Genomic DNA, 21275 nt, shown 5'->3' with positions numbered 1-21275 from the left:
CTGGGAAAAATTAGCACTGCTACTGCTCCCTCGTTGCCTAATTTCCAGACCAGTGGGAAGCTCCCTGGGCCAAATGATGCAGGTCATGGGATGGGGGTTGAGCACCACTGAGCTAACCCACCCGTCACTCTAGGATGAGGGTTTTTTCCTCTCAATTCCTGTGTGTTTTTTTTAGAAAAAGTTAAACTTTTATTTGTTTTGACCATGCCAGATTTATTTTTAATCCATACAATTGTCTCCTTGTAAAAAATTAATTGGATGGAAAGTCGCACTGAAATTGATTAGGAAGGATGGTATTAATTTGGGTGATGAATGTGTGAGACATGCTTGATCCTTGTCGTGAAGTATACTTTTTCATGTTTACCTTTTTTCAGTGCTTTTTCTGGATGTTTAATTAAACCAAACCCCTTGCCCTTGGGGAACTCCCAACTTTTATTTTAAAGCATATTTTTAATTACTTTTAAAATTACAGTGTTTACCCATTACTTTATAATTCAGAAGCATATTATACATGGGTGCAGAGAGAGGAACCATTGAGTTGAATACATAGAACCAGATGGGTAAACAGCTGTTCCCAGTGGTGATCTTTGACTATAGTAGTTGTCATATGAACAGAGATGATATGCTTCCTGTGGGCAAGTGCTTAAGGGTTTCTTGCCATTCAGTAAGGTCTGGCAGCAGTTTTGGCTGAAATCAATGAAAGGGTGCCCATTGATTTAATGGGGTGAAGAATCAGGCTAAGTTTCTACCCTTGTGCACATGTGGGTTGTATTCACATAGTGGCCAGGGCTTGTAAACAAGGCCTAGGGGTTTTATTTTCTCCTTTACATGGTTAGAAAGCTGTAGGAAAATCTTCCCACTTGGAGAACAAGATTTAAATTAGTAAGGAAACTTGTGACCATTGTACAGCCATACCAAAGCAAGGGGAGGACTGTGTATTTGTGCTTGCAAATGGAACGTTTGTGACTTTCCTCCTTGCAGCCAGCGACCAGGCAGCATTCTTCAGTCCCAACCCAAAACTGCCATATCTTTATACAGCTTTTGTCAGCAGCTGCTCTGAGGCCTTTTGCAACGTGACTTTGCTATATCCACTAGGAAATGGGCTTAGTATGACTGGTTATTTCACATAGGTCACTGAACAGCCGCCCAGGGGTGGAGGACTGCAGGGGTTCTTTGCAACTTTAGCACTACGTTCCAGAACCGGAAGGTTTTTTGGAACAAAGAAACGGTTGCTTCCTTTTTCAAAGGCTATTTTGTTGTAACAACATTAAGAAGTTTCACCAGGGCTTCCATGGAAATTGGTAAAATGCTGCTTTATGATAATATCTTGCTGCAGTGTTGTCCAGACAAACCTGGCTTCTGATCTGGTTGCTAGCTCGGAGAGATCAGGGAAGAGGCAGCAAGATGACTAATTATTTGAAGCTAGATTCCTCTTCAGATCTTAGGGTTTGGAGGAATACATCTTGCTGGGCCGAAGCCTCATGTTTCCAATGTGTAGAGAGCTGCACTTTTTTTGTTGTTTCTTGAAGGGAAATTTATAAAGGGGTGGGGAGCTGCACAAAGGGAGCAGAGGCCTCTTGGGTGGGGGGAAGCAGAGAGGAGCAGGCAGCAGCATTTAAGAATAAAAACAGACTAAATTAACAGGCTGCCTCAAGCCAGCTGCATGCACCAGGCTCAGCTGCAAACCTGAGGGTGCGATTCTAAGGGCGACTTTGGCAACCACATGCTGCTGTGTTCGTACCGGAGGTTTGCAAGCAGCAGAGCTAGCCAGAGAATTCCCCTGGCACAGATCTGAGTAGGCAGCCACAGGCTGTCCTGTGAGTGCCCTTTCCCATAAATTCTGTGTAGCAGGTGTGCTTGGGGCAGGATGTAGTGGTGTGTGCTGCAGAGCTGGAAGCAGTTTGGGATGGGCTGCCTCAGTCACATCAGGAACCATTTCAACTCCTGCAGTAGTTCCCATAGTGGCTTTAAACTGCTCCCACAACCCCCAGCTCTCAACTCCACTGTTTCATGGCATGTACGGTAAGTGCAACACGGTCATATCTTGCACCTGTACTCTGCAGAGATGCTATGAACATCCCTGCTGATGGCTTCTGGTTTGACCTCTCACAACACCTAGGATAGTGGAAATTACTTCACTGGGGTAGAACCTGCCCTGAAGTCATCCAGCCAGTGTTTCTAAGAACTGTTTGCAGTGGGCAAGTGCTCCTGAGCAGGGTGCAGGCATCAAGTGCTCCAGGACCAGGGTGCAGGCATCAAGCTGGGTTTTCCAGCCATGTGGTGCATGCAGTTCAGTGGGTCAGTGGGGATGGTAGAGTTTGAGCTCTGAGGAGCCAAAGAAAACCGGCGTTCCCTACATGTTCAGGCCTGATCTTATATTGTGCTGTGTGAGGGGGTTGGGGGTACACAGCGTCTTGCAGGGTCAAGCTCTTTGTATTGCCCATTAAAATTCCCACTCTGTTTTATGCATCAGAAGCACATTGTGCCTTGCAGACTCTGTGCTACATAGGAGCTCTAGATGGGGAAATATTCTTTTGGCAGGGAAGGGTAATGCACTGTGGAGGTGACAGTGGACAGTTAGCCTTTGTGGGCTTGGAGAAAGGCAGCCATCCACAGCCTCTAAAGGTTATGATCCTGTGTGTCTGTGTGTCAGATATAGGAAGCGGTGTTTGTATGTCTCTGGATGGGGGAAAGTGCTGGAGATCAGCCACTTACTGTAGCGTGGCCGGCAGAAACATTGGGAAAATGACCATGTTGATATAAAAGGCGAGTCCCTGGGTCACTGGGATCAGCTGGGGGTTTGCGCTGTGGTTTTCTTCCCTTGCCCAGCTGTGTAATGCAGTCTCTCTCATCCTTTGATTTCATGGTGGCATGTACAGTGGTATTTGTCTTTGGTCCTTGTAAAGTTTAAAAACAGCCCTGGGGGAGGCTGGGTGGTTAGCACTGTGCGCTGCTGTGCTGCAGACATGACCTGAGGTGTCTCCGGGCTGCCTAGAGTTGATCCCAGTGGCAGATCAACAAGGTCCTGAGCCTTTCCAGGGCAAAGATGGTGGCTACTTGCAACTGGGAGGCCTTGCAAACAGGAGTGGGCCTTAGGATACCCACTTCTGCTCTGGTTTGGTTGTGTGAGACATTAACTGAGTCACTCTCCCATCTCTGGGCCTCTCTTTCCCCTCCCATTTATTTTCTGTATTGTCAGCTGAGGCTGCATACTTTTCAGGGATGGGGGTGTCTCATACTATGTGTCTGAACAGTGCCAAGCGCAGTGAGCCCCTATTGCAGAAGGTATATAGCAGAACAGAAATTACTGGTTTTCCTTAAATGTTCTGAAAATAAATTCAAACCTCTTCACAGAAAAAACAAAATGTGCTTTTAAAGAAGTATCTTTGCATAATGACCATGAGAGGGTGGAGGCGCATGTGTACACATGTGTGCACGCATGCATGGAGAGCAGGAGTCATCAAGGTAAGGGAAGTCTGTATTGTACATGCAAATACATAGCACCCACAAACTGCCACAAGGTAGGCTCTGAACTCCAGAAAATCTTCCAGCACAGGGAAAATCTATAGAAAGATGCAGAAATCAGTAATTTCTTCTGTAAACAGATTGCTAGGGAGTGTCTGGACAGGCTAGCCTGGAAATGAGTTAAAATGGATGTGCTTAAGCTCTGAAAGACTCGCCTCATCTGTGCTATAAAAAGCCATATAGGCTGCCTGTTCTTCAAGTCTGTTCCTCTGTAAGGTTATATAACAGTTGTTTTGGTTGGAGGGCTGGCATAAGTGAAGGCTAATAGCTGCTTTTGCTAGATGCGGTTCGTGGAGTGGCTCCCACACTGAAATCTTGCCAACTCCTGCTCCTTTAGAGCCAGGCTCCGTCTTTGTCGTCCTCAAGTTTGGTGCTGAGTTGCCCCGAGAATGGAGAGGTTTGGGATGGTACTTGACATGCCTCCAGGCCTGGGTTATCCAGAAGTTCAGGAGTTTCTGTGAAACTCTGCACATGCCTCCAGAGGTGGGAAGGGATGAATCAGGCATTTTAAAGAGCAGCCTGTTCCAGAGAGGAAGTTGGAAGCAAAGAGAATGACATCAAGAGGCCAGAGGTGAAAAAACAAACCCAAACCCAATTCTGCTAAGCCAATAGCCCACCCAAGCCATGCTGGCTTCTTAGAGTCATTGCTCAGCAACATTTAAAAATAGGTTTTGGTCTTACTCCACCTCCTGACCATTACTACAAACAAAATGAACAAACACATCTCCGCTTTCCTCATCAGTCCTCTACCTTGTGGCTGGGACAAGGAAGCTGATCAGCCACAAGTTTCCTTGCTCTTGAATGCAGGGTCCCTGAGGAAGTTTGCAGATGTTTCTTGCTTGGCGAGCCAATGGGAACTAGATGGCCAGACTTCTGCCTCTGCCTTGTAGTAGCAAACATCATGCTGGCAGGAGCACTCCTCTGGTGACAGGTTTCTGGAGTTGCAAGCTGGTGTTGCCCAGGTTGGATGGCCCTGCAGATAATTTGCTGACACTGCTGTGCCAAAGTTGAGCTGTGTAACACTGTTTCAGCTATGAAACAGCCTCATTTCCTCCTTCCCATCCAAATTAAAAACAGCTGTGAAGCAAAGAGGCTGGAGATTGTGTGTAGATCCTACTCCCTCCTCAACACTGACGGCAGGGCCAGCTCTTTGAGGCTCTTCTGTGCCTTAGGCAAGCAGACCCAGCTGCACATGTTATTGGAGGTCAGGCTGCCCTTACTATTTTTGGTATGCAAGGAGATGGCCTGTCTCGATTGTATGGTACAGCTGGATTTGGTTACCAGTGGTCAACTGTCCACTTTTACCACCACTAATTTGGGTATTCTGGTGTGTCCTTGGACTAAAACCGCGTGAGAAATTATGCTGAGTGTTTCAGTAGCTACTGTTTTTTTTTTTTTTTTTTCTTGCTTTTATCACCAGTGCTACTGAGTACCTCAAACTCTTGAAATCTCTTCTGTTTTCATGCTTTAAACAGCCACTGGTCCCATCATTCATAAATTAAGATGTCTCCTCTTTGTTTTTTGAACACGTGCAAGTGAATCCTGTTGTCCAACCTCTGGTCACAAACTTGACTCATTTCCATGTGCACAGGAACAGCTTTCCAGGATCAAAGTACTTGTTGTTACATTTCTGAGGGAAAGCAATGAGAACTGGACACTAGGATCTTCCCACAGAGTTGACCTTTCTTTAGTGATGTGGGAGATGTGTGCTGTTTTTGTCTTCTCTTTGGTCCATTCATGCTTTATTTGATTCTCTTCCCCAGATCCCAAAATGTCCTCTGAAACAGATACAGATATCTGTGCAGAATGGGAGATAAAGACCATCACCAGTGCACTGAAAACTTACTTGAGGTAGGGGAGAAAAGTCTCCTGTGTGTTTTTTTGACTGTACAAATGGTATCCTGCAATGCCCTGGTAGGAATAACCTGGAATAATCGGTTATTTTACAGGCCAGGATTGAGAGAGATTGGCAAACCTGAGAGGACCCCTAAGGCTAAAATATCAGAGATGCTGAAGGACATGATTGTACAAGTAGCATTAGAATGACATACTGTGTATAACCGTTTTCCTCACCAGTGTTCTCCATATCTTAATTTTATCAGTGACCATTTTTATACAAGATTTTTTTCAAAGTGCTAAGATTTTAAAGGGGAAAATGTTTATTGGGTTAACAGTTGCTGGAATTGTAACAGCGATATATTAGGGGTGTGCAAAGCGGGCAGTATTCGATTCGGATTCGGCTCAATTCGGAGGACAGTGATTTGATTTGCTGATTCAGATCATTGTCTCGATTTGATTCGGCCGAATCTGAATCTGAGGATTCGATTCTGATTCGGAGAATCAGCAATTTGGCCATAGACACAGCTTTATGTGGGGTTTGTTTTTGTTTGTTTGTTGTTGGTGGGGTTTTTTGTGTTGTTTTTTACATACCTCGAGGTACCAGGCACGGCTCATGAATGCTGAGATGCTGGGGTGGATGGAGTGCCCTACAGGGGTGTGAGGGGGTGGGGGGCCTCTCCTGTGTGCTCAGCAGCAGACCCGGAAGTGGACCGGAAGTACTTCTGGGTCCGTTGCTGAGTGTGTGGGGGGCCCCCCTATGTCCCTGGCTCGGCGATTTGGCTGCAGGGGACCCTGGGTGCCCTCCAGACCCAGGAGGCACCAGTCGCCGAGCCAGGGGGTGGGGGTGGGGCCCCCCTGCACTCCACGGCGAACCCAGAAGTTGACTGGAAGTACTTCTGGTCCACTTACGGGTCCGCCGCTGAGCATGCGGGGACCCCTCTGTGCTCCCGTGGGACACTCCATTTGCCCCAGCATCTCGGTGTTCATGAGCCACCTGGTACCTTGAGGCATGTAGAAAAAACATGATTTAGTCCAAGAAAAGATATGAGAGTTAAATTTAGAACCTCATCTGTATATTGCATCCCTTCTGATGAAAGGGAGCTAGTTTTCTGTGTTGATATTGCCTGGTTCAGCTCTTTAATGACTTTGTAGCTTTTTGATAATAGCAGCCTTCAAGCTGCATTTCAGTTATTGTGTTACTGCTCAAATATGTGTGTGTGCATACTGCTGTTTCTTTTCCAGAATGCTTCCTGGGCCCCTCATGATGTACCAGTTTCAAAGAAGCTTCATCAAAGCAGCCAGTAAGTTTTTTTTTATCAGTGCTTATCACAATCTATTGAAAGAGGAAATCCTTCGCCAGCAAAAAGGCATAATCTCAAACTTAGTGTTTTATTGCCTTGTATACATAAGCAGACTTCAGTAAATACTATAAAAAGAAGAAAAAAAATCCAAATTGAGATGCAAAGAAGCGTGTTGTTATATGCAACTTACAGTAAAGAAAGTAAGCCTGGGTGATGAGGGGGAAGTTTAGAATTACTTGCATTTTTCCAGTCTAAATCTTGTGAAATAACTAAGGTTTGTCTCCAGTAAAAGTTGTAGCAGTTTTACTGGACTGTTATAGTTAAAGTGGTTCAAACTATCCTAGTGCTTATTTGGTATTTTTAATACTGATAGGACTGTGCTTACAATAGAGCTGTTTCAAGTATAACTTTTGCTTTAAAAATAAGAGACTAATAAGCCTAATCCAAGTAGTTACTGATACAAATTCAGTAAGTGAGTGTACATTGGTGTGACAGTAGCACCGATCTGCTCCAGTCTGTGTTTGACAGTATTCTTACTACTTTATTATTTAAGTTCATTGTGCTGATATCCTACATATGTAGGGTTTGGCTCCAAATGCATTAGGGAATTTGTTTCATAAAATGTGTCCCTCACAGACTTACTCAGAGGCAGCAACACTAAAACTCCCTAAGTGGCCCTCCAGCCAAAATAATTGCCCATCCCTGACCTAAGCCCTCACCCTACAGATGCAATTCACACTGCTATGTGAATGGCATACAGGCGACTAGTTGCTAAAATGTCTCCAGGTATTGTGCTAAGAATACCATTGGGGGGGTTGAGAATGTATTATATAAGCAAATTCATCTGCTTTCTGTGTTGAAACAAGATGGGGCTGCTCTCATTAAAATAGGTCTCGTTTCTGGTTATTTATGGCTTGATTTGACATGCTCCTGCCTTCTATCTTAAGTTCATTAATTCAGCCTTTTAGTTTACTGGTTCCTTTTGAACTATTATTTTTGTCTGTTGTATCATGAAGGAGTCCATGGGTAAAAAGGAACCTAGGAATTTTGACCACAGCGGAGTAGAGATGGATTACAAGGCAGCTGTCTTCCTGAGTCTCTCTCCTGCCCTGGTGTACTCTTTAGTAAAAATCATTTAGCACATGAAATCATCTCTTGTTTTTCATCACAGAACTGGAGAATCAGGAATCCAGAATTGCAGAGATCCACAGCCTTGTTCATAGACTCCCAGAGAAAAACAAACAGATGCTGCATTTGCTCATGAACCACTTGGCCAAGTAAGTGTATGACTCTGCTATGTTTTCATGTCTTTTTCCATTTCCCTTGGAAGTCAATAGTTGTAGAGTATTTTTTTTTCTGTACATGTTTTTTTCTGTGTAATGTTGAGTCAGATCTGGCTGGCTGAAATTCACTGGAAGTCTCCTGTGTGAAATAAAAAATGCGAAAAAGGAGATGGGGCAATGTCAGAGAAAGGAAAACCTGCCTTTGAATACCTTATGATCATTCTGCGACTGTAGTGCTTCCACGTATGTTAACTACTTGGTTGCTGCCTGAATAGCTAGCTAGGCAGAATGCATGTGTTGAACTGTTTTTAATGTGTCCTTGCCTGTTAGTGGCTGATTGCCATACTGGAGGTGCAGTGGTCAGAATCACTAGAGTTAAGGGCAAGTCTAACAGATATGGGTTATTAATACAACAGGGTAGACTACAGCTACACAGAATATATTTTGCCTCTGACCAGTCTGATTCATCATACTTCCAGTGCTCAGATTACATGAGTTATCAGTGACCACGAGCTGATCACCTTCACCATCTGCCGTAAAGCTGGCAAGTCAGTCAGTAATACAGAAGTCTTTGACTTCAGGAAAGCTGACTTTGACAAGCTCAGGAGGCTCGTCAGGGAGGCCCTAAAGGGTCACAACCCAAAGGGGAGGGGAGTTCAGGATGAGTGGTGGCTCCTCAAGGGAGCAATCCTGGATGCGCAAGCAAAGGCTACCCCATTTCGGAGGAAAGGCAGCAAAAGGGCACAACAGCCCCCTTGACTCTCCAGGGAACTAGCGGACCTCCTGCGTCTTAAAAGGAAGACCTACAAAGGATAGAGGACTGGAACCACCACCACCAAGGAGGAATATTTTGCTTTGGTCCGGACCTACAGAGAGCAAACCAGGAAAGCCAAGGCTGTGATGGAACTCCAGCTAGCTACAAATATCAAGGACAATAAAAAGTCATTTTTCAGATGTGGGGAGCCGGAGGAAAAGCAAGGGCAACATTGGACCCCTTCTAAACCAGATGGGACAACTGACAACCGATGCCCATGAAAAAGCAAACTTGCTTAATGGGTATTTTGCATCAGTTCTTCACCAGCCCCATGGGACGTCCCTGCCTGCTGTGGGTCAGGGAGGCCCTGGTGAGGGAGATTCCTTACCCACCATCGAAGCTGACCTCGTGAAGGAACACCTTGACAGGCTGGATACCTTCAAGTCAGGTGGCCCTGATGGTTTACACCCAAGGGTACTCAAGGAGCTGGCAAGCATCATAGCTCAGCCCCTGGCACAGATCTTTGAGAACTCCTGGCTCTCTGGTGAAGTGCCTGGAAGAAAGCCAATGTGGTGCCTATCTTCAAGAAAAGGAGGAAAGTAGATCCGGCAAACTACAGACCCATCGGCCTGACCTCTATCCTGGGGAAGGTCTTGGAAAAGATTATCAAAGAGGCCATCCTTAACAGACTAGCTAACGGCAATATCCCGAGGGATATCCAGTATGGGTTTGTTGCAGGTAGGTCTTGCTTGACCAGTCTCATCTCCTTTTACAACCAGGTGACCTATCACCTGGACAAGGGGGAAGAGATTGATGTCGTATATCTTGACTTCAAAAAACCCTTCAATCTGGTATCCCATGATCTTGGCAAAACTGGCTAACTGTGGCTTCGACCACACCATGATCTGCTGGCTGGGGAATTGGCTCTGCGGTAGGACCCATAGGGTGGTGGTTGACGGAAGTCAGTCGTCATGGAGCGCTGTGACCAGTGGGGTCCCTCAAGGCTCTGTCCTAGGGCCTATACTTTTTAACATCTTCATCAATGATGTAGACATTGGTGTCAGTAGTGGGCTGGCCAAGTTTCCCGACGACACCAAACTCTGGGATAAAGCATCCACACCTGAGGACAGGAGGGTGATACAGGCTGACCTTGACAGGCTCAGGAAATGGGCGGATGAGAACCTGATGGTGTTTAACACTGAAAAATGCAAGGTTCTCCACCTTGGAAGGAAAAACCTGCAGCATGCTTATAGACTCGGCAGTGCTATGCTGGCTAGCACTATGGCTGAAAGGGACTTGGGGGTCATGATAGACCACAAGATGAACGTGAGCCTTCATTGTGATGATGCGGCTAGTAAAGAGAGCAAAATGCTAGCTTACATCCGTAGATGCTTCTCAAGCAAATCCCAGGACGTCATTCTCCCGTTGTACTCGGCCTTGGTGAGGCCACAGCTGGAGTACTGCATCCAGTTTTGGGCCCCACAATTCAAAAAGGATGTGGAGAAACTTGAGAGGGTGCAGAGGAGAGCCACGTGCGTGATCAGAGGTCAGGAAAACAGATCTTATGATGAGAGGCTGAGAGCCATGGGACTCTTCAGCTTGGAAAAGCACAGGCTCAGGGGTGTTCACCAGTATCTGGGGGAACGTCTTTTCACCAGAGCTCCCCAAGGGATGACGAGATCGAACAGTCACAAGCTCTGTCATGACCGATTCAGGCTGGACATAAGGAAGAACTTCTTTATTGTCCGAGCCCCCAAGGTTTGGAATAGACTGCTGCTGAGGTGGTTCAAGCACCCACTTTGAACGCCTTCAAGACACATTTGGATGTTTATCTTGATGGGATCCTATGATCCCTGCTGACTTCCTGCCCCTGGGGCAGGGGGCTGAATGATCCTTCGGGGTCCCTTCCAGCCCTAATGTCTTTGAAATCTATCTTGAAATTACTTTGGTTTCCTTAACCTTGATCTTTTTTTGGCTGTAAGTGATAGGGCTGGCCTTTACAAATTCTCATAATAAGCATAGGACTTCTTTGGTTAGTGTTTGTAGAAGTAAAAACACCATCCAGAAGTGACTGAGCCATTTATGGGTAAGAGGTGAAACCTTGCTATGTGTTCTCCATATCAGAACTGTGCGTACAGGAATTATTTGTGAGGACTTAAGGTAGAAGTGCAGTGAGTTAATGTATTAACAAATGAATACATCTGAGAAAGCATAAAACTATTTATTTAAAAGGAAAAACAAACAGACCTGAAACTATGCTAACAAATGACTCCAGATGCTTTCGTCTGAGGGATTTGTGCTTGTTCCACAGAATCCAAAGCAAGGCTTTAAAAAACCCCCTTAAAGCAGGTTTAGATCTTAGTTTTGAAATCTCCTATGCTTACAGGTTCAAGCCAAGGTATAAGGAGGTCTAGGTGCTTCTGTCAGCCAAATCTGTGCAAGAAATCTCATGACTTTTTCAATGCTTTTGGCTTTTTGACTTAAAGGAGGACTTGCATTTATTCAGTACAATGTTTTGAAGAGCTGGGAAGGAAGTAGATGGCAAAGTGTTTTTAACAGAGCTCCGTTAGAGAGGGATTAAAAAAAAGTAAAATGTACTCAAGCAAGCCGTGTGTGTAGCAGAACATGCCATATTAAAAGGCAAAAGGGCTCTAAGCCATTTTTTCCTATTAAAAATCTTCTCCCAAGAAAAAGTAGGAAGTTAGTATAACTAAAAGCATTTTGGTCTGGTTAAATTGGAATATGAAGCTAAATAGAGTCTTACTGAATACTGTAGAAAGTGTTCTTGAACTCTCTTATAGTTTCTAGATTCATATTAATAGATAACTGTGTATCATTTTGTTGCACTGTATTGTCCCTTACGTCAGGGGATCCTCAGTTAGGAAGGATAGGATAATACAGAGACCCAAGTAAGGCAGTGGTTCTGAGACACTATCACATTATGGGCCCTGAACAGATAGCCAGGACTAATGATAAGTTTTCTGTCATCTTCACATACAGGCCTGTATTACTTCTATCACAGGGGTAGGCAACGCTTTTTGGTCGGAGTGCCAAAAACCCCCACAATGCCTACCTTGGGAGGTGCTGGAGTGCTGTCATGCCGGAAAAACAAAATGAGGGCAGGGGGTACATGGCAGGATGCCTTGCGTGTACCCCTTGCCCTCTGCCCCCCAGCCCTGCTGACCCTGCCCCCCAGCCTGGGCTCTGTGGCTGGCAGCAGCTACCCAGAACTGGGGCCGGCTGCAGCTGGGAGGCTGCAAACTGCTGTGCTGGCATCAGCTCTGTACCGGTGTGTGCATGCGTGCCTCGGACCAGGCGGCGGGGGAGGGGCCTGAGGCAGCGCAACCCCAGTCTCTCTCCAGCTCCCGGCACAGAGCTGGTGACTGGGTTCTGGAGCCTGGCGCAGCTGTTTATAGCCGGCCTGGGCTCTAGGTGGGCTGCAAACAGCTGTGCTGGGCTCCACAGCTCTATCCACAGGGGTAGAGCACTTATTCATATTTATCAGCAAAGATTTGAAACCCAAGACAATGACACTGATCAAGCAATGAATTGGGCCCATTTTTGAGCTGCTTTATTTCTTATGTACTTTGCTTCCTCATTCATTTGCAATAAGGCTCTTGGGGCGCTTGTACACTCCATGTGTTTTAATCCTCATTAAATTAAATGGGTTTATAAAATTTAGACTTGTTTATTCTGGAGTGTTGCATCTGTGTTTACACACACTAGGTTTTCAAACAAATTAAGCCTTGGAGCGTTGCATCTGTTTACATACAGTAGGTTTTCAAATAAATTAAGGTGGATCCCTGGCTGGCAGGAGAGCAGAACAGTCTAGTGCTGTCTCCCTCTCCAGTCCGGGGCCCGCACCCACCCTGTGCCCGTGCCCTCCCACGCAGCTGTGGAAGCAGGGAGCCAGCAAACCATACAAGGGGGAAAAAAAACAAAACAGAAGCAATTTGAAGGGGTGAGCTACAAAAAAGTCTCAGCGTCATCTGGTGGACAAAGAGGATCGTTACACATCTTTGAGTGCCTTTGTGTTTGCACACAATAAATCCGTGGATGTGATGCTTTAATTCCTGGCAAGCCAAACTAGACTACGTCAGAGGAGTGTTAGTTTAATGCACCAGAAAGACTTTTAAAGCATCTGGAAAACCTGCTAGTGCAAACAGTCACACACTTGCAGCACAAGAAAGGGCAAAAAACGTGGTGTGTACAAAGGCCCTTGGCCATTAAGGTGGATTAGTAAGGAGTTTGCTGTTAATAACATTGTTAATAGCTGATACTTTTGAAACACCATCTATTAATAAAAATGAAGTTATCAGCTTGGATACTATGCCTGAAGAACGGTGATTACACCCAAAAGCTTGCTGAGAACTTTTTTCCAAATACTCAGTTGGTCTAATAAAAGAGATCGCATCTACTCAAAAGACCTTGCCGGCTCAGATAAACACCTGTTAAAATGATTGCTTAATGTACTTTTTCATTGCAGCATAGTAATTATTACAAGTACCCTCAATACAATGGGTGGACTTCAGAGAATGCGATTCTCCAATGAGCAGTGCTGGAACTCTGGATATGGCAAGTGGTGATGGGGGGTAGAGGATCACTTTCCATCCCCTCCCAGTACATATGCAACCAAGCAGAAATAGGAAGGAGGCAGTGATTGCTATGGGGTTATGTGGCTACTTAAAGAAAGTAGACAAGGGAATAAACAGGTGTTAAGAGAGAGAACCCCCCCACAGAAAGTAGGCAAGAGAAATGAGAGAGCTTCTAAGTTGCATTTTTTTATTCACATTTTTCACTAAAAAAATCACATATTTTTGTGCAGTCATCCTGGCAATTTTGGTCACTAAAGCACCCCCTCTCAAGATTATTTCAGCAGTAACTAAGTACAATATTTTTCTTTTCCCTTGGACTCAGTTTTCTTGGAACTTGTTAGTGTTACTTTTTTGGCCCATGTGTACTTGAAACCTTTATTCTTCCTTCTCAGGACACACTCTTGCTGTTTTTTATGATGAAACCAGCTGGGAATATAACCAGCTGATATACAGTTGCTATGGGAATAATAGATAAGTTTAATGTGATTCACTGACAAGCATCTCTTTAGGAAGCAGGGAAAGTCCTGTGAAGCCCTGCTGGTATGAATATTCTGAGGTTGTCTTGTCTGTCGGAAGGACTGTACCTACTAGCCTTTCTACAAAGGCATTTACAGAAGTTACTGTGAAACTTGGTGATCTAAGAAAGTTCCTGCTGTTTTGCTTCAAAGTCTGTGTTACAGAATAATACACACCGAGACCAAAGCTTTTAAACAAATAAAAAGGTTTAAAAAAAAAAAGTCAATACATACACTTTATTTTTTCTTGCCAATTTCTGTAAGTACTTGAGTTACGTGCGTCTCTCGCTTAATCCATCTGTCACACCTTGATCTTTTTCCACGCAAGGAGGGGGGAGTTTTCCTCCTATTTTAGGTTCCCGGCTTTATGGAAGAATTGTGCAAGACTAGAAGCATGTAGGGAGGAAAAAAAACTATATATAGTTACTGTATATATACTGACTCAGTGTATTATATCATAATTTTGTTATATAATTCATTGATTTTCAAATTATACTTATAAGAGTTTTGGAAGAGTGAGAGCTTTGGCAATGTAGAACAGGAAACTGTTTGCATAACTTCTATTACAGAGGTTCAGAATTAGCCTCCTTGACTTGTTTTCCCCACCAAGACTCTTCTTGGATCTGTGAGGAGCAAACTCATTAATAAATATATTGACATTTGAAAACACCTTATATCCATGGCACCAAGACTTTCTATGGGTTTTTTCCCTTTGTGAGTCATACAAGCCATAGCTGCTTGTCTGCAAGCATCTCCTACCTGTCTGAGGCAACAGACTTTCCATTGAGACTGTATCTGTTTTCTTTTCTTGTGAAAGGTTAAAACAATTGAGTTTATTTTGTCAGAACGGTTTGGGCATGTATTTAACAATTAATTATCTTTAATCATTCCCAGCTGCTCCCTGCCTAAGAGTGACTTGCTCCTCATGCTCTTGCTTTGGTGGTATTTTCTGGTTTGCATGTTTTAACCAAAAACATTAGAGATTGTTATCTCTAGTACAAATTGGGTACGACTTCTCAGCTTGGATGATGTCCATTGGTTCTGCGAGGCAGTCACTACATGAGTGCAGTCAACAGTGGATGTTGCACAGAGGTCTTCTCATATTAACTCTCCTGCAGTAACCTGTAAACCAGAGTGGTAATGCCAGAAGTTGGCAGAATGAGTTCTGGACAGGAATTATAGTAACACTTTAACACTTCTGTCCTGAATGAAGGATTGTGGGCCAGGAAACTCAGCAGCATCACTAGCCCAGAAATACAGTATGGTGAATGTTTGTGTTGTAGTCTTATTTTTGGCCTAGAGTGCAACAGAGGCCAGGTTCCCACCTGCTATCAGGAATGGTGCTTATGTTGGCACTTTCAGCAGGTCGGAGGATGGGGAAATCTTCTCACAGAGGCACCTGTTCCAGGAGATGAGCTGTTGCACAAATTTACGTAGGAGGCTTTTTGTCCTGAAGGTGTAGCAGGCAGATGCTTCATGGCACAGCAGGTCTGATTTCATCCCCATGGCAGCTGTTTATGCTGCTGTTTGGTAACTATTCATTTGTTTGATTTTATGCATTACTTCCAGTAAGTCATTCTTGTCTAGGGGAGCCTGGAAATTTCCATTAGTCTCTGAGGCTTTTAAGAGGCACTTTTCTCAAATGTTCTTTACCTAGTCTGGTTGCCAAAAGAAAGTAGCAAAGAAGGATGGGAGACAGCATACATGGAAAAATTAAAATGATTGCTCCTTCTGTTACTGTTGTCTTTCCCACTTCAGTATTATAATTTTTGCTGATTACTCATGACCTGTCTTCCTGAATGGAGACACTGTTATGTGACCTAGGGTTCACTGTAAGCTCCTAGGGGAAGACTTAGGCTGTGAAAACCTCAGTATTGTAAATAGTAGTGTAGAGTATGGGTGCATACAGCCATTTTGCTGAACCCAGCCCATGTTTACATGGCTTGTTTTAAGCTGTGTGAACATAGAGTGGGATTGGCCCTATACAGGTGTCCACTGATCCTGGGAGCGGTGTGGGGAAATGGGTGCAACTAACTTGGGGAGGGAATCAGTGGGCTAAAAATAGCCCTTTCAGGATTGGGGGGGGGGGGAGTAGGAAGAGCCCAGCCCTGGGGCTGTGCTTCAAATATGTACAGGCTTTTGATAGATTGGGTTAATCCGTTCCTGATCTAAGTTAGTTCACTTCCACCGGTGAACTAACTTAAATCAAGCACACCATATTGGGTGATTTAACCCCCCCCCCCCCCCCCCCCCCCCAAAGTGCCTTCAGAGATGGGCATTTAGATCAACCTAACCATAGTTACCTCCGTATTAAGCAACTTCCTTATTAAGCTTCTTAGTTAAACATGGGCCACTTCTGTACCATGGATTCTGGGACTGCCATTTGGTTTGAGTAGTACTGAAGACCAGACCTTCTTTCTTCCCCCTCCTGTAAGGCAAAGGGTCACTCATGCAAATGATGGTGGCAAATTAAAAAGTAATAAAAAGAAATGCATTCTTTCACAACACTGTAGATTGCAGAATTTATTGCCTTTGCAAGCTGGAGTTGATCTGTCCCTAACAGGACCCTCTTTTTAGTCCACATGTAGTCTAATACAGCCTATGGTGCAGTATGTTTCATGGTGGTGTTTCTTGTAACTTTTTTTTCAAATGTTATGAGAGGCCTGATCCTTGTCATGACAGCGCAGCCCTGGCCCCTTCCCTTCCGTCTGCTCTGAGGTGCATGTGCAGCCACTGCCAGCAACAAGTGGGCCTCTGACCCCAGTGCAGCCACGTGGCTGTCTGTTGCGAGTAGCTCCTGCTGCCTGCCGGGGAGCCCAGGCTGCTTTCAGGAGGCAGCCACAAGCCTGCAAGTGGCTGTTTTGGAGTCTAGAGCCCTGACCCCATTCATTGTTGGTGGAAAGACAGCAGGGAAGGGGCCAGGGCACAGAGCATGGGGAGGGGGGCTGGCCCATTCCCCACTGCAGACCAGGCTTTGGCTGCATATGCAGGGGTAGCGCAGACCCTGCTGGGATGCCCCCAGGCTATGCCACGGCAGGGGCCTAGCTTCTGGCTCAGTGCAGCATGAGCAAGAGTAAGGGCTGGGGCTGGCAGCACAGATCAGCCTGCCTTGCTGATGCTTGGGCATGGGAAGAGGAGTCCACCTGGGGCAGCCACCTCCTGCAAGCACCTTTCCCCAGCCCCATAGCCTGTCCTCAGGAGATGTGGATGGGGGTGGCAAGAGCCACCCAACCAGAGCCCTCCCGTGTGGGGCCACTGCACTCACGCAGCTCGCCCTGCTCTTTGCAACTGGGCCCAGCAGAATGGGGATAGGGATGTGCCACCCTGCTCCCCCACTCCACTCCGTTCCTGCACCTCACGGGGATGCCAGGCTTTGCAGGCATGCAGCCCCTGGCAATGAAGTGCAGCCCCAGCCCTTTTTTTGCAGTAGTCCATGAGGCACGCATAGCAACAAGCCCGGCTGGGACTCCAGACCCTAGTGCAGCTACTTCTAAGCTGGCGGCTGCCTATCGCATCCAGCTGGGCTCTAAGCAGCTGCTGCTGGCCATGGAGCCCAGGATGCTCGCAGCAAGGCTTGCAGCTTCTCTGTCATCTGCTGCAAGCAGCCTAAGCTCTGTGGCAAGCCCAGCCGGATATGGCATGCCAAGTAAAATGGCTTCATGTGCCATTTGGGGCATGCCCAGGGTTGGGGCTTTCAATCAATGCCCAGGACGAGTGGGACTTGCGGTGCCCCTTAGCCAGTCAGAGGCATAGGGGCCCCTGTTTTGTTCTGCCTTCAAAATGGCAGCCTCGACTATGATATGGCTGTGAAATCAGGGGCCCCAGCCATGTTACATCTATGTAATCGGCCTCCGGGGCCTGTGAATTTTGTAGGTCCCTATTTATTTATCTCAGAGTGACAAAGGCTTTTGTTACACTTCCGTGGTCTTCAGCCCGTGTTCTATATCAACCCATAGTCTTAGGGTAGTTACCAATTTGGTGACATGATCATTAAGATCAATAAAGATCCCCTTTGTTTTTATTGTTTTGAAATAATAGTTTGTCATGGTTGCTAGTATACTGTTGCTTGCTGCAGAGAGACAAATCTAACAAGTATAATAAAAACCAGTTCTCTATGGAAAGAGGTGCAAAGAAGAAATCTTCCAGCTGCTTTTTGGAGGCAGGAAAAGAACATGCAAATATAGCAATGGCACCCTGATTAGGGTGAACATAAAAATTATAACTTAACTGAAGCTTGCTGCACATGGAAGCAGCTTCTCATTCACATGTTCATATGAGCCATAGAATCATAGAAAATTGGGGTTGGAAGGGACCTCAGGAGGTCATCTAGCCCAACCCCAGGCTCAAAGCAAGACCATCTTCAACTGGATCATCCCAACCAAAGCTTTGTCTAGTTGAGTCTTAACCTCCAAGGATTGAGATGCCACCACATCTCAGTGTTTTGCTACCCTCCTAGTAAGAAAATTCTTCCTAATATCTAACCTAAACTTCCTTTGCTGCAACTTGAAATCATTGCTCCTTGTTCTGTCATCTGCCACAACTGAGAACAGTCTAGCTCTGTCCTCTTTTGAACCCTATTTGAGGTAGTTGAAGGCTGCTATTAAATCCTCTCTGTGTCTTCTCTAGACTAAATAAGCCCAGTTCCCTCAGTCTTTCCTCATAAGTCATGTCCCCCAGCCCCCTCACTGCTTTTGTTACCCTCCGCTGGTCCCTTTCCAATTTGTCCATATCCTTTCTGTAGTGGGGGGCCCAAAACTGAACACAGTACTCCACATGTGGCCTCACCAGCACTGAATAGAGGGGAATAATCACTTCCCTTGATCTACTGGCAACACACCTACCAATGCAGCCCAGCATGCCGTTAGCCTTCTTGGCAACAAGGGCACACTGGTGGCTCATATTCAGCTTATTGTCCACTGTAACCCCCAGGTCCTTTTCTGCAGAGCTGCTGCCCAGCCAGTCAGCCCCCAGCCTGTACTGGTCCATGGGATTGCTCCATCCTAAGTGCAGGGCTTTGCACTTGTCCTTCTTGAACCTCATGAGATTTTTTTGGCCCAATCCTCCAATTTGTCTAGATCACTCTGAATCCTGACCCTACCCTGCAGCATATCTACTACTCCCCACAGAGTAGTGTGAGAACTCTGAGAGTTTTCTTTCATCAGCATTTAGGCAGTATGTGAGTTTTGGTGGTGTGTTAAACTTGGATACAGACTGTGGTCAAGAGATCTCAGTGAAGAATAGTTGGAAATCTTAGAGGAACCATATTGCATGGATAATTGAATTATTGTGCTTAACTGAAACCACCTGCAGCTGCTGTAGGAAGACAAAGAACAGCAAGATCTGCATTCCCCTTGAGGTGCCTCCAGTAGAGAACCATCCTAGCTGCCAGGCTTGTTCAAGCTCTCACACATTTTGAACATTAATGAAAGCTGCATGTTTTTGTTCTAACATTTCAGTTCCCTTTATTTTCTTAGCTATTACCTTAGGCCTTTTAAGGGGTGTTTCACCTTTAACATATTTCATTAGGGCTTCAGTTTCTTGTACAACTACACTCTCTTCCCTGAAACATCATAGTATAACACAGCTGACAGTTGTTAGTTTAGACCCAGTGCAAGCAACTAAAGACGACACTCTCCTATAATGCTACAGGAAATGTGAATCTGGAATTTCGTTTTAACTGTGGAGCCAGCTTCTGAGATCATTGCTCACCTCTTACAAGCTCCCACTGTAGTCAGTGCAGTTTTAAGTAAAACAGAGTGAAACCTGAAAGTGAGCTTTAGGCTTTGGTCTTCAAGCAAAGTAAGTTCAGAGGAGTTGTATAGTGCAAAGTAAGATTGGAGAATTGAGGAGCTACGCTGTTCTAAAATCAGGACAAGGGAGCTGACGCCATAAGTCTGAGCTGCTCTTTGGATTGCCAAAATGAAGACAGTAGGGAACAATCAGTCCAGTTTCTCCAAACCGCCCCCCCCAACCCCAAAACCAAAAAAAAGTCCATGTTAACTAAGTTGATCACTATAATTGATTCTGCAGTCATTGTTTGCATTTTTGGTACCTTCAGAGATCATCTAGTTCAGGGCAGGATCATCCCTATCCAAACCCATTGTCTAACGCCACGGTGGCCAGACTGCGGTGTAGTATGCGGCTCGCCAGCACAGTACTTGAGCCTGTCTGGGGTTTCTCCTCCGAAGCCCTGCTCACTTCTCCCCAAGGCGGCTCTGAGGAACACTGGGGGCGGCGATTGCAGCCATGTCACTTACCCCAGGGTGTGCTCCCCGCGGGGAAAGCTGGAGTGGCTCATCAGTGCAGGGGGGAGGTGTGGAGTGTCACCTCCACTCCGGCTCTCTGGCTTTGGAGGATTGGATGTGGCTCCCAGGGTGAGTAACTCTAGCCACCCCGGCTACACAATCGCAAGACAATTCCTTGACCTGCCACAGGGGGACCACCACACTAGCCTGCAAGCAGACCATGGAAGCCAACATCCTGCTGCTGCTGCAACGGTAGTTAAAATATGCTTGCGATATCTCCAAGGGAGAGAACTACTATAAAGGAGGGCAAAACCCCCACAGTCTGTACCAATTTGACCATGGGATAAAATCCCTTCCTGACCACAAATATAGCAATCAATGGGTCTGTCCCTGAGTAGAGGGGTCACACCCTCCAGCCAGGGATCTCCATATTTAAGTCCCAGCTGAAGTACTGGCACACTCCAGTCAAAATCCACAGCCTTGGGTGCAGTCAACACCCAGTGCTTCTGAGGAAGGTGAAAAATGTTTAAACTCTGGAAATGAATGTATTTTTCTGTTGCGTGTTGCATTTCAGGAGATAATTATATTCTTTTTATCTTTAAAGAGCTTTTCTTTGTTGGTGACTCACTTAAATTACCTTGTTTCTTTCACTTCAGTAATCCTACAATAATAAAAGACTCCTGAAAACTTCTTTTACAGGGTTTCAGATTTGTAACGAGGAGGTGGAACATAGCTGACTTTCCTCTCCCTTAAAAACAGTCCATTTTCATAAAAGACAATAGTGTGTAGTTTGTGCATATACTTTTTGCACCTTGTCAAAAGAGGACCATAAAGGCTCCAGTAGATCAACTCAGTACCCATGTTTGAATTTCAGTTGTATCTGTCCAGAATGAACTTGATATACAGAAATTGGAGGCTAGGTAGGTTCTCTTTTCTTCGTTCACCATCTGAAAGTAAAGTTAAGGCTGCCATCTGTTGTTTTAGGAGGATTTTCCCTTTCTTAGAAATCTTACTGGTAGGAAACTTTCTGACAGGCTTCTTACACTTTTTCCTAGCTGCAAATCTATCCTATTACTCCTAGCCATACCTCCGTCCACTTCTTCAAAGTCTACATCCTTCTAGCAGACCTGACCTGAGCAGAGTGTGGGGCGCCGCCCCCGCTTCGATCCTAGGGGCCCTGGACCCGAAGAAGCTGCCGCCACCATTGGCGGTGGCTGG

The 21275-nt window shown here is 45.6% G+C and overlaps 1 protein-coding gene across 10 annotated transcripts in view; it reads left to right on the top strand.

Annotated features, from left to right (window-relative positions):
* The window catches only part of ARHGAP26 (Rho GTPase activating protein 26), a 332594-nt gene that overhangs the window by 170437 nt on the left and 140882 nt on the right, over positions 1–21275 (top strand). For all 10 annotated transcript variants that reach the window (XR_003094019.1, XR_003094020.1, XR_003094017.1 and 7 more), the window contains exons 15-17: positions 5289–5376; positions 6607–6665; positions 7837–7942. Coding sequence is in view for 5 of the 10 variants with exons in the window: in XM_025204032.1 (XP_025059817.1) it covers positions 5289–5376; positions 6607–6665; positions 7837–7942 (253 nt within the window). In the remaining 5 variants the exon portion in view is untranslated. The remainder of the gene's footprint in view (positions 1–5288; positions 5377–6606; positions 6666–7836; positions 7943–21275) is intronic.

The sequence above is a fragment of the Alligator sinensis genome, unplaced genomic scaffold, assembly GCF_000455745.1.
Source record: "Alligator sinensis unplaced genomic scaffold, ASM45574v1 scaffold135_2, whole genome shotgun sequence".
In the NCBI taxonomy this organism is placed as follows: domain Eukaryota; kingdom Metazoa; phylum Chordata; order Crocodylia; family Alligatoridae; genus Alligator; species Alligator sinensis.
Note: the sequence above shows the minus strand (reverse complement) of the source record. Positions and strands in the feature narration are given on the sequence as shown.